The sequence below is a fragment of the Aegilops tauschii genome, chromosome 2 (genome assembly GCF_002575655.3).
Source record: "Aegilops tauschii subsp. strangulata cultivar AL8/78 chromosome 2, Aet v6.0, whole genome shotgun sequence".
Taxonomy (NCBI): domain Eukaryota; kingdom Viridiplantae; phylum Streptophyta; class Magnoliopsida; order Poales; family Poaceae; genus Aegilops; species Aegilops tauschii.
This window is the reverse complement of record NC_053036.3, coordinates 541,704,848-541,717,730: the sequence shown is the minus strand read 5'-3', so window position 1 is coordinate 541,717,730 and position 12,883 is coordinate 541,704,848. Positions and strand designations below refer to the sequence as shown.

Sequence of the window (12,883 nt, the reverse complement as noted above, 5' to 3'; positions counted from 1 at the left end):
TGACGGTCGCAGCTTGTGCTGCTTCGTCGGCTTTGCTGATATACAAATAAATGTCCATAAACATTTTTTTGCGGGGATTATCCATAAACATGTACATGGACGATCTAGTTTGGCCGTTAGAGATTTTTTTTTTTTTGGTTGGTATGTACTCCAGAGACGAGATATGCATGCCCGCCGGAGATATCTGCAGTATCTGTTTAAATGGAGATTTGCACGGGAGAGTAGGATCCCGGCTAGCCGTGGCAACACAATCTGAGAGCGCTGCCCTCCCGGAGCGACGGGCGGATTCCTCAGCGCCGGCGGCGACAAGCCGGAGAGCTACCTGCGGGCCGACCGTTTCGGCCTAGAGGACCTGGACGTGGTGGTGTGGAAGAAGACCCTCGCCATGGAGAAGCAGCTGCGCAAGGGGGAAGGCGACCGGCCCATGGCGTCCTGGGAGATCGACCTCGCCAAGCTCGACATCCACCACCGGGAACCGCCCGGATCCTTCGGCAGCTTCTGCAGCGCCACCTATAATGGCAGAAAGGTCCTGGGTATATCTCTGCGATCTTGTTTATTTCTCGGTCGATGCTCTTCAATTTGGTGTTGGTTTGACACTTCGAATCTATATATGGATCATCGTTGCTGGGCTTTGGATACGTTCATCTAAATTCTTGCGAGTAGACACGTCTAGTCCGTACGCGTCATGCCTCCAGTCAAAAAGATTAAAGTTTCCTAAAACTGGGAATTTATGTTTCTGCTTTTGTTTTCTTGGATCATGCTATTTTCCGCGCCTTGGCTGGTCCATGTGATATTCAAAACATACCATCATTGATGTCCTGTGCATAATTAAATAAATAACTGCCGTGAATAGCACTTTCCGAAAAGAAAGTCCGATCAAGCGGTTGGGTGTGTACCCTCAAGCTCAGTAATGTCTATATTCTTCGCAAAAAATAAAAAAAGTACAGTAATGTCTAGTCTTGAGGTCTAATCTTGGACTCACAACTCTTGCAATCAAGTTATGAGTGTGATGGAATTGTAAAGCTCACATATTTGAGTAACTTTGGAGTTTATAATGTTATATAGGAGTACCATGGGATTGAATAGTACAAATTGGTTGGATCATGTTCTGTGTTAGATGCTTTATCATCCTGCACACAGTGTATATAATTATCATCTGCTGCATGTGCATATTTCTTGTGTATATGAACAATTTATAATTCAGATCCTATTTTTCTTGTATTCCCTCCGTCAGATTCTTGTTTTCGTTAATTTGTCGTCATTGATAAATCATCATTGGGGGCCTTGGACACGCTGATCTTCTTTAGTTCATTCCTGCTAAAGTTCCGCATGTGTCTTTACATTTTCCTTAGCCAGTAATATGCATTTATAAGATTAAAATTGGAATTTTATTGTTTAAGCTTTTGCTTCTTGGTCACAGAACCTGAAGCTGATCAAGATCTCATATTTAAATATCCTAATTAAACATGTTAGACTGCTACTCCCTCCGTCCGAAAAAGGTTGTCCCTCAAATGGATGTATCTAGCACCAAGTTAGTGCTATATACATTCATTTGAGGGATAAGCTTGGGACAAGTTTTTTTGGGCGGAGGGAGTACATGGTAGGTCATTGTGTTTGACTCTGCTAGATATTCGCAGCATTGTCATCATTGCAGTCTTGTGGGCAAGTAAATAAATAAATGCCTAAATAGCATCTTATCAAATGGGCAAAATATATCTGATGAACATCCTCTGATCTTAACGAGTTTCAAGTTTTGTTGAGATATTTTTACCAAGCTGCCACAATACGCACTACAATGCTCCGAGCTTCCAAAGATTATAGCGCTAATGCTTATTTTCTTCATCGTGTATGAAGCTAAACTATTGGACCAGGGAGAAGATGGCTTTATGACAGAGACTGAAATTTCTACTCGGCGCGAAGCATTCAGGAAGGAGGTTGCGGTCTGGAAGGAGCTCAACCACCGAAATGTTGCAAGGGTGAATATTTTTTCCTCATTGTGCATTTGCATACTGTGTTACCAATGTTTGATGTTAATTTTTTTTGGGGTAGTAGCGACGTCAGTTCATTTTCGGTGTGTTATAACAATGTTACCTCGGGATCGACAATAGTAGGCACTACAACACTGTCTTCTGAGTCTCTTTGTGTGGTACATTGAATGTGTCATGTTCTCTTCCTTGCAGTTCATCGGTGCATCAACGGGTACCACTGACCGTAGCATTCCGGCTGATAGTGGCGAGAGCAGTGCACCCATTGATCTGCCAGAGAGAGCCTGTTGTGTTGTCGTTGAATATCTCTGTTTAGGAACACTGAGACAACGTCTATATGCTCACAGAGAGAGAAAGATCGGATACAAAATTGTGGTTGAGTTTGCGTTGGATTTGGCCAACGGGTAAGCAAGCTGGCTAGCTCCCATATATCTTCCAATCTGAATCCGAGAATAAACAACAATCTCATATATTTTCTTTTGCAGACTGAGCTATCTTCACTCGAAAGATATCGTGCATCGGGATGTCAAACCTGAGAACATGCTTCTTGACGCAGAAGCGGTCGTTAAGATCGCCGACTTTGGCGTCACCCGTGTCCAAGCTAAGAATCCGGAGGACATGACAGGCATGACAGGCACTCTCGGTTACATGGCCCCGGAGGTATTACTTGCTGCCTACCAATCGATTTCAACGCTTTTTGTGCTCAATTCTTGTGTTTCTTCACAAAAAAAAATGTTGTCGTTGTTTTCTCTATGCAGGTTATTGAGGGCAAGCCATACGACAGAAAGTGCGATGTTTACAGCTTTGGGATTTGCTTGTGGGCGATCTACTGCTGTGACATACCGTACTATCCAGGCATGAGCTCCATAGAGATCTCGTCTGCTGTTGTTCACAATGTATGTTTTCAGCCGTCAGATCCCTCACTCAATATTACACCCAGAAGAATGGTGCATGCACATATGTGTTAAAATAAGCTTACACAACAAATATTTTTTGCTTATAGTTTTACTTATGTTGTGTGCATAGAATCTGCGACCTAAGATCCCACGCTGCTGCCCAACCCGGTTGGCGAACATCATGAAGAGATGCTGGGACGCTGACCCTGATAAGCGGCCCGAGATGAAGGAGGTGGTGCATCTCCTGGAGGATCTTGACACGACCAAGGGCGGAGGCATGATTCCGGAAGGGACGAACCCCGGGTGCTTCTGCTTTTTCGGACCCCGGCGTGTAGGTCCATAGATTGTTCTCCAGCTGATGGGGCTTCAGCAAATGTTGCCATTAGTTTTGAAATGTGTGGGTGTAGTTTACTACTCTCTCTGTTCCAAAATACTTGTCGTGGTTTTAGTTTAGGGAATATGAATTTATAACTCTCAGAAAGTATAGGAATACAGATGGATAATTTGGCACTTGATTCATGGTTGCATATACCCGTTGTCTTATAATTTTTGCTCCTGGGTAGTGTGTGGATCACAAGAATGTATCACCATTGCATTGGCTTGACCTGTGGTTTTTCCTTACGCTGATCTGCCACAAAGACACGAACACAACAGAGCAGCATTGGAGAAACTCTTGATTTTGCATGTCCTCTGCAGTTCCGCACCTACCTAATTTGATCTGAGTAGTATGTTCTAAAGAAAATTTGATCTGAATGTCTTGGTAAAATGTCTGTTATTTTCTTCATGGCTCCAACGGTAATTGTTCAATGGTTTGGCCCGCTTTTTCTTTTGAGAATGAGGGTCAGTCTATGGTTTGTGCCTTTTCTAATTATAAACATGGATAGAAATTGTGTGGTTCACCATCAGGATTATTATAAACGCACTGCAATTATTCTTATGTTTTTTTTTGCCTGAGAAATCACATATCCTGAATTGATTTTCCTATAACGACATGTATTGATACTCCCTTTTTTAGTGGACAAGATCAAAGTTTTTTTTTTTTCGAGAATGACAAGATCAAAGATTACTTTTTTGTTTTGTTTTGAGAATGACAAGATCAGAGATTTTATAGTCCATTAAATCCTTCCATGTTTCCAGCTTAAAAAATTCAAATCTAAATGTTTCAAAAAAAACAATCGTGGATGTTCACAACACAAGTGTTTACAACTCCTAAAAGAATCAGACCCAAACTCAAAATACACACTGAGAAATAAAAAGGACAAATCCGTCATAAAGTGTGTCAAAAGAATCTGGATATTTCTTTTTTGTTTCTCCATGTGTATCTCAGGTTTTGATTTGAATTTTTTACAAGTTGTAGACACGTGTCTTTTGAACACATGATATTTTTGAAAAAAAAATTGACACGTTTAAATTTGAAAAAAAAAATCTGCATGTGTCATCTGCATGCTACTGATACATGATAAAATTATAAATAAAATTTAAACATGTGCCATCTGCATGCACAAACTTTTGGTCTGCAAACATTGCAAATGTGTAAAACTATATTTCCGCAAAAAAATTGTGTAAAACTATAGATAAATTTTTCTAAATATAAACATGTGTACCTACAGAGTAAGCCACACTACCTTCTCCAAAGATTATCTCTTAAGATCCACAAGATTTTCTTTTAACCGTCTAAATTTATGTTTTTCAACAAATGTTTGCATCAACCAAAGACGTAATTTTATGCAGATTGTATTCCGTCTGACTAATCAACAACAAACTCGACCGGATCAAAGAGCCCATGGACTTTGGGCTTCAGAATTAACAGCAAAAGGGTGAAACTGGGTACAAATTAGGCACTGTAGTTCTGGCAAATATCCAAGGTCGTTTGGTCCATCTCTTTCTAGCACTCCCCGCAGTTTCGAATTAAAATTGCAACAAATTATCCTTGCATGCGATTGAAAATATAAATCAAATCGTCTTCCTTGATGCAAACATGGTTGAGCACATATCCTGTAACTCCCGTTCAGAGTTGAGTTCTCTACTCATGATGATTCTACACAGTTTCCAACAAACAACAAATTCCCTCGCACTCTTGAAAAAGGAATAAGCAACAACGTATAGCTAGTGGGTGAGTACAGACAACGCTCCATCCTATCACAGCAGCCTACGCCGAGTACTCGAAAGGTTGGGGCGGCTGGGGCTCGTCGTCGACGGCCATGGCGGCCGAGCCTTGCCCCGCAGCAGCGGCTGCTGCATTGTTGCCAGCGCCCGTGGCCACGGTCGCAGGGGCGTCGGTGAGCACCAGCTCCTCCGCCTCGCTGGGCTGCGTGTCTCGGAGGAGGATGAACCCACAGGGGGCGGGCCTCACGGGGACGTATCGGCTGCCCTCGATGAACTTGATGAACTTCTCCTGCGCGGGGACAACACGGGCTGGGTTCGCCAGGATCTGGAAGGCCGGTTCTGGCTCCGGGGCCTTCTTCTCTGCCGCGCCGTCAACCTGGTAACAAAGATTGAGAGAGACGGGTAAATTCAGAAGAGGCCAGAGAGTTCAATCAAATGAACTGAGCTGATGCCAAAAAGGAAAAAGAGTAACTTGAGCTGGATATGAATCACAAGTTCACTACTGAATAGCAGAGGACTCCAAAAAGAAACTTCAGCTAGATATGATCACAAGTTCACTACCGAACACAAGGTACAGCAAAGGGCTCTATCAGCAGGCTTATATTAAATCAAAAACAGTTGTGATATGATGAGCTGTGCTGTGACATCTTAGTAATTTATTATGGGGAGCTATTCGAGCAAGCAGGTACAGTAACTAGCATGGTTGTAAAGCAAGAGAAGTAACTAGCATGACTTAATTATGAGCTGGTAAAATTCTTGAATGTGAACACATGATGGAAAAAAGTGAAGCGAATCATATACAGTTAAGTCTTATTCTTACCTGCATTGCATCACCATCCTTCTCCTGTGTCTTAGCTGCCTCGCCTGAAGTAGAACCAGAAGCATCTTCCGTTGTCTTAGCTTTGCTTTCTGCGTCCGTTGATTTCTCCTGGCTAGGTTTGCTTTCTGCTGTTGACTTCTCCTGGTTAGCTTTGCTTTCTGCTTCTGCTGTCTTCTCCTGGTTAGCAGCTTTGCTTTCTGCATCCTTCTTCGCCCTAGATTTTGCCTTGGCATAGGTTGACAAAATGGCTGTGGGCAGCTTGACTGCTGAAGTCGTAGTCTGCTGAGTGGTCGGCTTCGGATACTCAAAGAGGGACGGTTTAGCATGTGACAGGAATTCGAACTTAGGCACTTCCAGGTTCGAGTTGAGACCAATGATGGCTGTTGGCGAGAAGGCCAAGCTGATAAAGTATAGGAGTGGGTACCAGTACCAGAACTGGGTGAAAACAGCGAGGCCAATCACAGCAGTGAGCTTGTCATGCTTGTTCCTCGAGAGAAGTTTGATTGTGACATTCCTGCCACCAGCATCCAGAATACCAGAAGCAAGTATGGCACCCATTTTGCTCATGGTGTCCTCATGCTTGTCAAGGATGATCTTCTCCAACTGACGCCTGAATGTTCCAACACGAGAATCAAAGGATTCATTCGTCTGGATCATGACCATTGCCATGGCAATTAGAGCCCCCTGACGTACAAAGTCAACAACGTCCGACGTGAGAGGCTCCAACAAGGAAATGGCATCACTTAACCCTGTTCCTGCACAGGATATCCCAACAGCTAAAGCTGCACCATAACGAACATGCGGGTTGTATGATTCAGAGAGCAGGGACACAATTCTTGGAGTCTGCATGATCAGAACGGAAGATGTAAGTTGTAGATCAAAGCTATTAAGAAGATGTAAGGTGTGGATCAAAGCTATCGGTGATTGTTTATTTTAGCAAAAACATTCTATTAGATGGCAAAGAGATGTAAGCATAAATGCATAATGAACAGATCTATGTTGTTTCTTGGAATAAATTTGAATATAGGGCATCTATTTAAACATTAAGGCATTTCAATGCTACATACCTGCTCAGGTTCGTTGTATAGAACAAATCCAAGACCCATAACTGCAGTCCTACGAACATCATCACTGACGTCCGATACAGCAAAATGCAGCAGCTGATGGATAGCTTTGTTATTCGCGGTTCCTCTGTAGGCTAGAGCCAATGCATACATACCACCATAACGTAGTATGGGATCTTGATCTCTAGTCATTTGTTCGATCAAGGTGTCAGCTTCCTCTTCCCTGCCATACACCGTCAATGCGATGCCAAGTGCCAAACCCCTGCAGCAAGAGAGAGAGAAAGATGTCAGAAACAAGAGCTGGACGCATCTTCAGAAATACCACAACAATAATTAAACAGCACTGACCTGATAATCTTTTCATGCTGTGTATCATGTGCATAAGCGAGCATCTCAGCAGCCTTCTCGCTGGCTGTCCCTACCATGAGCAAACCCATGCCAATACCAGCTGCTTCACCAGCCACAGCACTGTCTGTGTAAAGGACATTCTTTATGTCCTCAAACACTTCTTCATCTGCTGTCCCCAGAGAGGCAAGCCCAAGTCCCAAACAAGCACCATGCTGGATGACCTGCATAATATAGTTTTAGGTAAGAAAAATATATATACACACAATATAAGTAGCATTACACAAGAAGGACAAGGAACAGAATGTCACCTCTGCACTGGTGTTGCGAAGGCTTTCACGGAGGAATTGTTTGATTCCTTCACCATGGTTGGCATGAATCAAACCTAAAGCATAGAGGGCACCACCTTCCGAGTATGGACTGCCACCACCAACTGCACCACTTTGAGGTAGGTATGGGGCCATCAAAGCCCGACCTTGCTGAAGGTGGCCTCTATGAATCACACCTAGCCCAGCTGTTGCACTGAATTTAGCCCAATTAGTAGCCCTGCTCAACCACTCCTGCAAGACATTACCAAAATGAGACATTACAGAGGGGAAAAAGTATATACCGCATGACAACAAAACAACCAGATATTTTTTCTTACCAGATTCTCTCTTAGAAAAGTATCTACAGTTGTTCCTGCATGCATGATCGCATTGGAACAAATAGTTGCGCTATGGCAAACACTGTTCCTCATTTCCACGGCCTGCTTTATTGTCTTCAGAATTAGAAGATCGGACCTATATCAACAAACCCATCAAGGTGATGTCAGATATAAAAGTTACAAGAGACCAGGGTTCAATGTTTAAGACATAATAACAAGTATACCTGTTGTGGCTATACAAAAATTGCAGCGTAAGCTGAATAGACTTCTCCCCTGACAGTATCCCTTTAAGTTTTGCAAGCTTATCAGCATGCGCTGCCTCATTTGGATCAACTGGGTGAGCATTTCCATTTGCCGTAGTAGTGTCATCTCCCATCTGAACATCACCCGCTGGTTCTGTGCTAGTTGTACCCGCGTTAACAGTCTGATCAACTGGTAAAGCTGAACCACTATCAGGGTTGGACTGACCAGGAGTCTGTGAGTCCAGGCGATTCCTCACATTCAGAAGGAAGGCCTGATTTTCATTTTCCACCAGATCAAAAGCAATTTGGTATGCAAGGAGAGCATCATCCTGTATAATGAACACAATATCTCAAGTAAGCAACAGGGACTAAAACATAAGTAATGTGGTGGGCAGAGTAAAGAACAAACATGTACCTTGCTTCCAGAAATTAGTGTGTCCAATATATTCGCAACAGTTTCAGGCTCACCCAGAAACATAAGGCACTGGCAGATGCTCAGAAAATCTGGATGCGGCAAAGTCTGGTATATTTTAACAAGACAGCGAAGAACCTGTCAATAAAATGGATTATTAGGTCAACACATAAAGAATGTTAATTTTTGCTTACTCTAGTCTAAACTAATACTTGCTTTTTAATTAATATAAACCAACCATACTGCCAAATAATTTTTAACATGCCCCTACCTCACAGCGATATTCACGGTGACTAACATATTGATGAGAAAGGTTGATGCAATATGAAAGAGCCCCGTGAATATTATCACACCGAACAATTGCTTCCTCCAGTTTATCCAGTCTCCTGCATTCAACAGCCATACCCATGGCCTGTTGGTATTTCCCATCAAGAACACACCTACAGCAAAGAGTAACTGTTAGCTGAATACTCCATCTGATAAATAAGAGAATATGCACAAACGGTAGGATCTTATCATACTTCTCCAACATCCTCTCCACTATGGCCTCTAATCTAGGATCCACATTTTCTTCTTCCTCGGTAGCTTTAGAAGCTCTTGTCTTGAAACTCGCATATTCATCTAATGCTTTGGCTGAAAGAAAAGAACCACCGACTCAACACAATGAGCAAAAGAAATTCATGTGAATAACATCCAGAATGATAGAGAACTCAAGACAACTCCTCACCTAGAAGAGCATGAGCATAATCTGAATCCTCAGAAACGTCAAACAGAGGCCCAGCACCAAGTGCATACAATAGTGCATCATTTAACTCGCCCAAGTAATAAAATACCTACATAATATGCAGCAATCGTCAATATAAGCAATACAAAATATGACACTTACAGATGAGGTATAAAATAACATGAGGTCCTACCTTAGAAACAACTAGTGCAGCTAGCTGTCTCTGGTCAAACTCCTCATCTTCATACAAGCTCTCACTGCAGGCAAAAGGATATGATGGAAACAAATTATTAGCTTGCTTCATTGGAAATACAAACTTTAACAACCTGTATTCTAGAGAATTTTTGCTCGATATTTATGATCCAATGTATAAAGCTCCCAAATCAAAACCAATTACAAATTAGAGCCTCATTGTTACACAAAAATAACAACTAGACGCACAACAATTGCATATGAAAAGCAACGTTAAAACTAAAATAACTTAAACAGACACATTATTCTAACGCAAGCGAAACAACCATATGGAAATTATGGATATGTTCAGTTGGTGCAAAATTGGAAGCCTATGATTGTCTGGCAAATAGTGGCTTGCCAGATTTTTGGGCCTAAAATATTTGGTAGGGTTAGACTAGGCACACCAAACATACCCTAGAAGACAAGAAATTTAATCTGAACTTAAGAAACAAACATTAGATTAACTTCCCAAAACATGTCACCCTAAACTATTGCCAGTAACAGTTCAATGGTCACTCTGTCAGGTTCTTTCTTAGCACAGGGCAGGCATTATGACTGATTATAACCAACCCAGCGAAGCAAAACCCTAAAACAACTTCTACAAACTGAAAGTTGGAAGCTTTCTAAATTCCCACCCCTCCTCAGTTCACATCTCACTCCTACAACTGTCGGTGACACGAAAGTGCAAAAATTTCATGTTTTTACCACGGCTACCGAATACAATCACACAATTTACTAGATTCTTTTGGGTGAATTCACTTCAAACTCTGCGGATTCATCATGGAGAGCACAGCCGCGCACTGAATCCCAGGAATCCCCAGGCTACCAGATCAGAGTCAAACCACAACCTACGGTTCCCCCACGAAAGCAGCAGATCGAGCCAGACGAGGCCAAGCAAACGAATCGCGCGACAGCAACAGCATCTAGGGCAACTTCTCTTCCCGAATCCTCATCAATCGGCGAACCAGATCGAAACACTGAAACCGCCCGGCCGGCCAAGCCAAGGCGCTGGAACGAATCGCGCGGGCAGGGCGGAGCAGCTGCGGCTGCGGCAGCGGGCGCCGGCCGAGAGGCGGCGGCGACCGGGTAGCGCGGGAAGGATACGAGAGGGGGGAGGGGAGGGGTCTCACATGGTGGGGATGCTGGTGGAGATCTCGGGGTAGAAGAGGTGGACGACGGAGTTGAGGCTGGCGAGCGCGTGCAGCTTGAGCTCCTCCGCCGGCTCGTGGAGCATGGCGAGGATCCCGCCGGCCGAGCTGACAGTCGCCACCGCCGCCATGGCCGCGTCGGCGAAGATGTGGGGGTGCGCGAGGGTTTGTTGGGCTCGGTGCGGGGCGTCTGCGAGTTTACTTGGAGACGGGGACGACGCGAGACGGGGATACCCCTGCGGTGGAAGCTGCGGCCGGATATAGGGACGGACGGGGCGATGGGTCCGATTTAGCATAGGGTGTCGATTTTTCCTTGGACTCGGACGGAAAAAAGAATTTTCTTTTTTTAAACGACGCCGATAACTGCCACATGTGTGGTGTATCGGGTGGTTGTACCGCACGCTCTGTGTGGCACGGAGACAACCCCGCCCGCACGACGGCGTCCGGGCGCACCCCCGCCACAGCCCGCACGTTCGGTGCAGCGCGATCGCCCCGCACGAACACGTTCGGGCGAGCGAGCACGCGGCCCGCACGACCCCGTCTCGGCCGTCGCCCCTCCCCACCTGCGAGCCACACGCCCCGCGTGGCAGTACCCACGCGTCCCGACGCGATTGCCATGGTCCGGACCCTCTTCAGTTGCCATGTTGCTGAACTGCAGTTGCCATGTTGCTGAACTACAGTTGCCATGGTTGCTCAACTGCAGTTTTCATCTTAGGTCAAGTGTCGGATGCCATTTTTAGGCAACTGCAGCTATTGCCATGTATGATCTGGTCTACTACAGTTATCATGATTTGAAAAACTTTAGGGGTTGCCACCTACTAACACCGGACAATTGCCATGTAGCACTAAAAAAACATGGCAAAAAACATGTTTTTTTTCGGGTAAAAGAGAGAGAGTTGCCATCTACTTACAAGCACGCTAGGGCAGTTGCCATGTACCCTGCAAAAACACATGGCAACTGATAGCTTTTGGTGTGTGGGAGAGGAGACGGGCATGTGGGCGATGGTGGTATCTTTAGGAGTTCCCACCTACTAACACTAGACAGTTGCCATGTAGTGCAACAAACAGACGTGGCAATAGATAACACGTTCGGGTAAAAGAGAGTTGCCATTTGCTTACAATCACAAATAGGGCAGTTGCCATGTACCCTTCAAAAACATGGCAAATGACAGCTTGGGTGTGGGGAGTGGGAGAATGGGCAGTCGTGGGAGACGGGGAACAGAAGTGGTGCGCGACGTGCGGGCGCGACAGCAGTTCCATCGCACGTCCCAACTGGCGACCGTTGACCACGGAGAGAAAACCGGCGTGCGGGCGAACTCCCTCACACGCCACACGCACGAGTTGTCCTACGTGGCACACAAAAACAGCCTTTTCATAACAAAATTCGTGCAAAAGGCGTTGGACGGCGATGAAGGCGTGTGGGCGAGTTGGCTAACGCCCACACGTGTGGGCGTTAGTGTTTTCGTTTTTAAAATATAAAATGGTTTTGATCCTCAAAAAATAAAAAAATGGTTTTCCGATTGGTTAGTGCGATTAGGGCATCTTCAGTGCGGTCAATCATCAAAATGCCCTAAATGTGCAATGGTTAGGTTTCTTATAGAACCAACCACCGCGTTCATGTCGCTACTCGTATTGTTTGTATTCATTTTAGAATTCTAGCAATGTTTATTCAATGCGGAAAAATAAATCAAGTCCACAATAAGGCGTTTGTGATGCCTTCGTAAATCTTAAGTTGTTGTGTCGATGTAGTATTTTGAAGGTGTTCAAAAGATAGGGTTGTGCGCATGCGTGCGTGGATGAGTGCTTGCGACCAATTATACTATGTTAAAAAATGCCCTAAATGTCTAGACCGCATGGTCTGGATACTTTTTGTCTTCCAAGCCGTGTATCAAACGTCTGTGGACCAGTTTAGATGTCTGAATTCCCACAAATCTGAAGAAAACCTAGGGGAGATTTAGAGGAGTCCAGACATTTCGGTTGGCCCACTGTCAGTTGGACCACGTGTCCTCATAGCTCGTGTGACTTTTCCTCTAGGTCCACCTAACACACCATGTTGTCACGATTTGGTGTCATTTTGATGCATCGGTTGAATGATTGGCTCCCTTACCATTTTTTGTGAACACGTCCGGACATGTTCGCGCATTTTGATGTGTTTGTTTTGAGATACAATGTTGGAGTTGCAATTATACCATTAATGATCATAGTTGAAAGATCGTGGATGTCGCCTAGAGGGGGGGTGAATAGGCGCTTTAAAATAATTA

General features: G+C 44.4%; 2 protein-coding genes across 5 annotated transcripts; one reads left to right on the top strand and one right to left on the bottom strand.

The window, feature by feature from the left end:
* Positions 1–12: 12 nt before the first annotated feature.
* LOC109748329 (serine/threonine-protein kinase 54-like) lies at positions 13–3,396 on the top strand. Its single transcript, XM_020307362.3, has 6 exons — positions 13–533; positions 1,855–1,976; positions 2,181–2,389; positions 2,471–2,645; positions 2,744–2,881; positions 3,012–3,396. Exons 1-6 carry the CDS (start codon positions 386–388, stop codon positions 3,222–3,224), a joined length of 1,005 nt encoding a protein of 334 aa, XP_020162951.2. The 5' UTR covers positions 13–385; the 3' UTR covers positions 3,225–3,396.
* Positions 3,397–4,830: 1,434 nt separating this feature from the next.
* On the bottom strand, positions 4,831–10,882 carry LOC109748334 (26S proteasome non-ATPase regulatory subunit 1 homolog A). Of its 4 annotated transcripts, XM_020307370.4 has the most exons (14): positions 10,605–10,878; positions 9,434–9,497; positions 9,244–9,349; positions 9,038–9,149; positions 8,788–8,956; positions 8,520–8,654; positions 8,331–8,433; positions 8,087–8,258; positions 7,863–7,998; positions 7,528–7,776; positions 7,220–7,440; positions 6,875–7,133; positions 5,808–6,650; positions 4,831–5,363 (listed from the first exon to the last, which is right to left on the bottom strand). In XM_020307370.4, exons 1-14 carry the CDS (start codon positions 10,751–10,753, stop codon positions 5,031–5,033), a joined length of 3,051 nt encoding a protein of 1,016 aa, XP_020162959.1. In that variant the 5' UTR covers positions 10,754–10,878; the 3' UTR covers positions 4,831–5,030. The 4 variants fall into 4 exon arrangements, with proteins under 4 accessions (XP_020162959.1, XP_020162958.1, XP_045089184.1 ...); XM_020307369.4 differs by having other exon boundaries at positions 8,087–8,433; positions 10,605–10,882; XM_045233249.2 differs by having other exon boundaries at positions 8,788–9,149; positions 10,605–10,874.
* Positions 10,883–12,883: the final 2,001 nt, after the last annotated feature.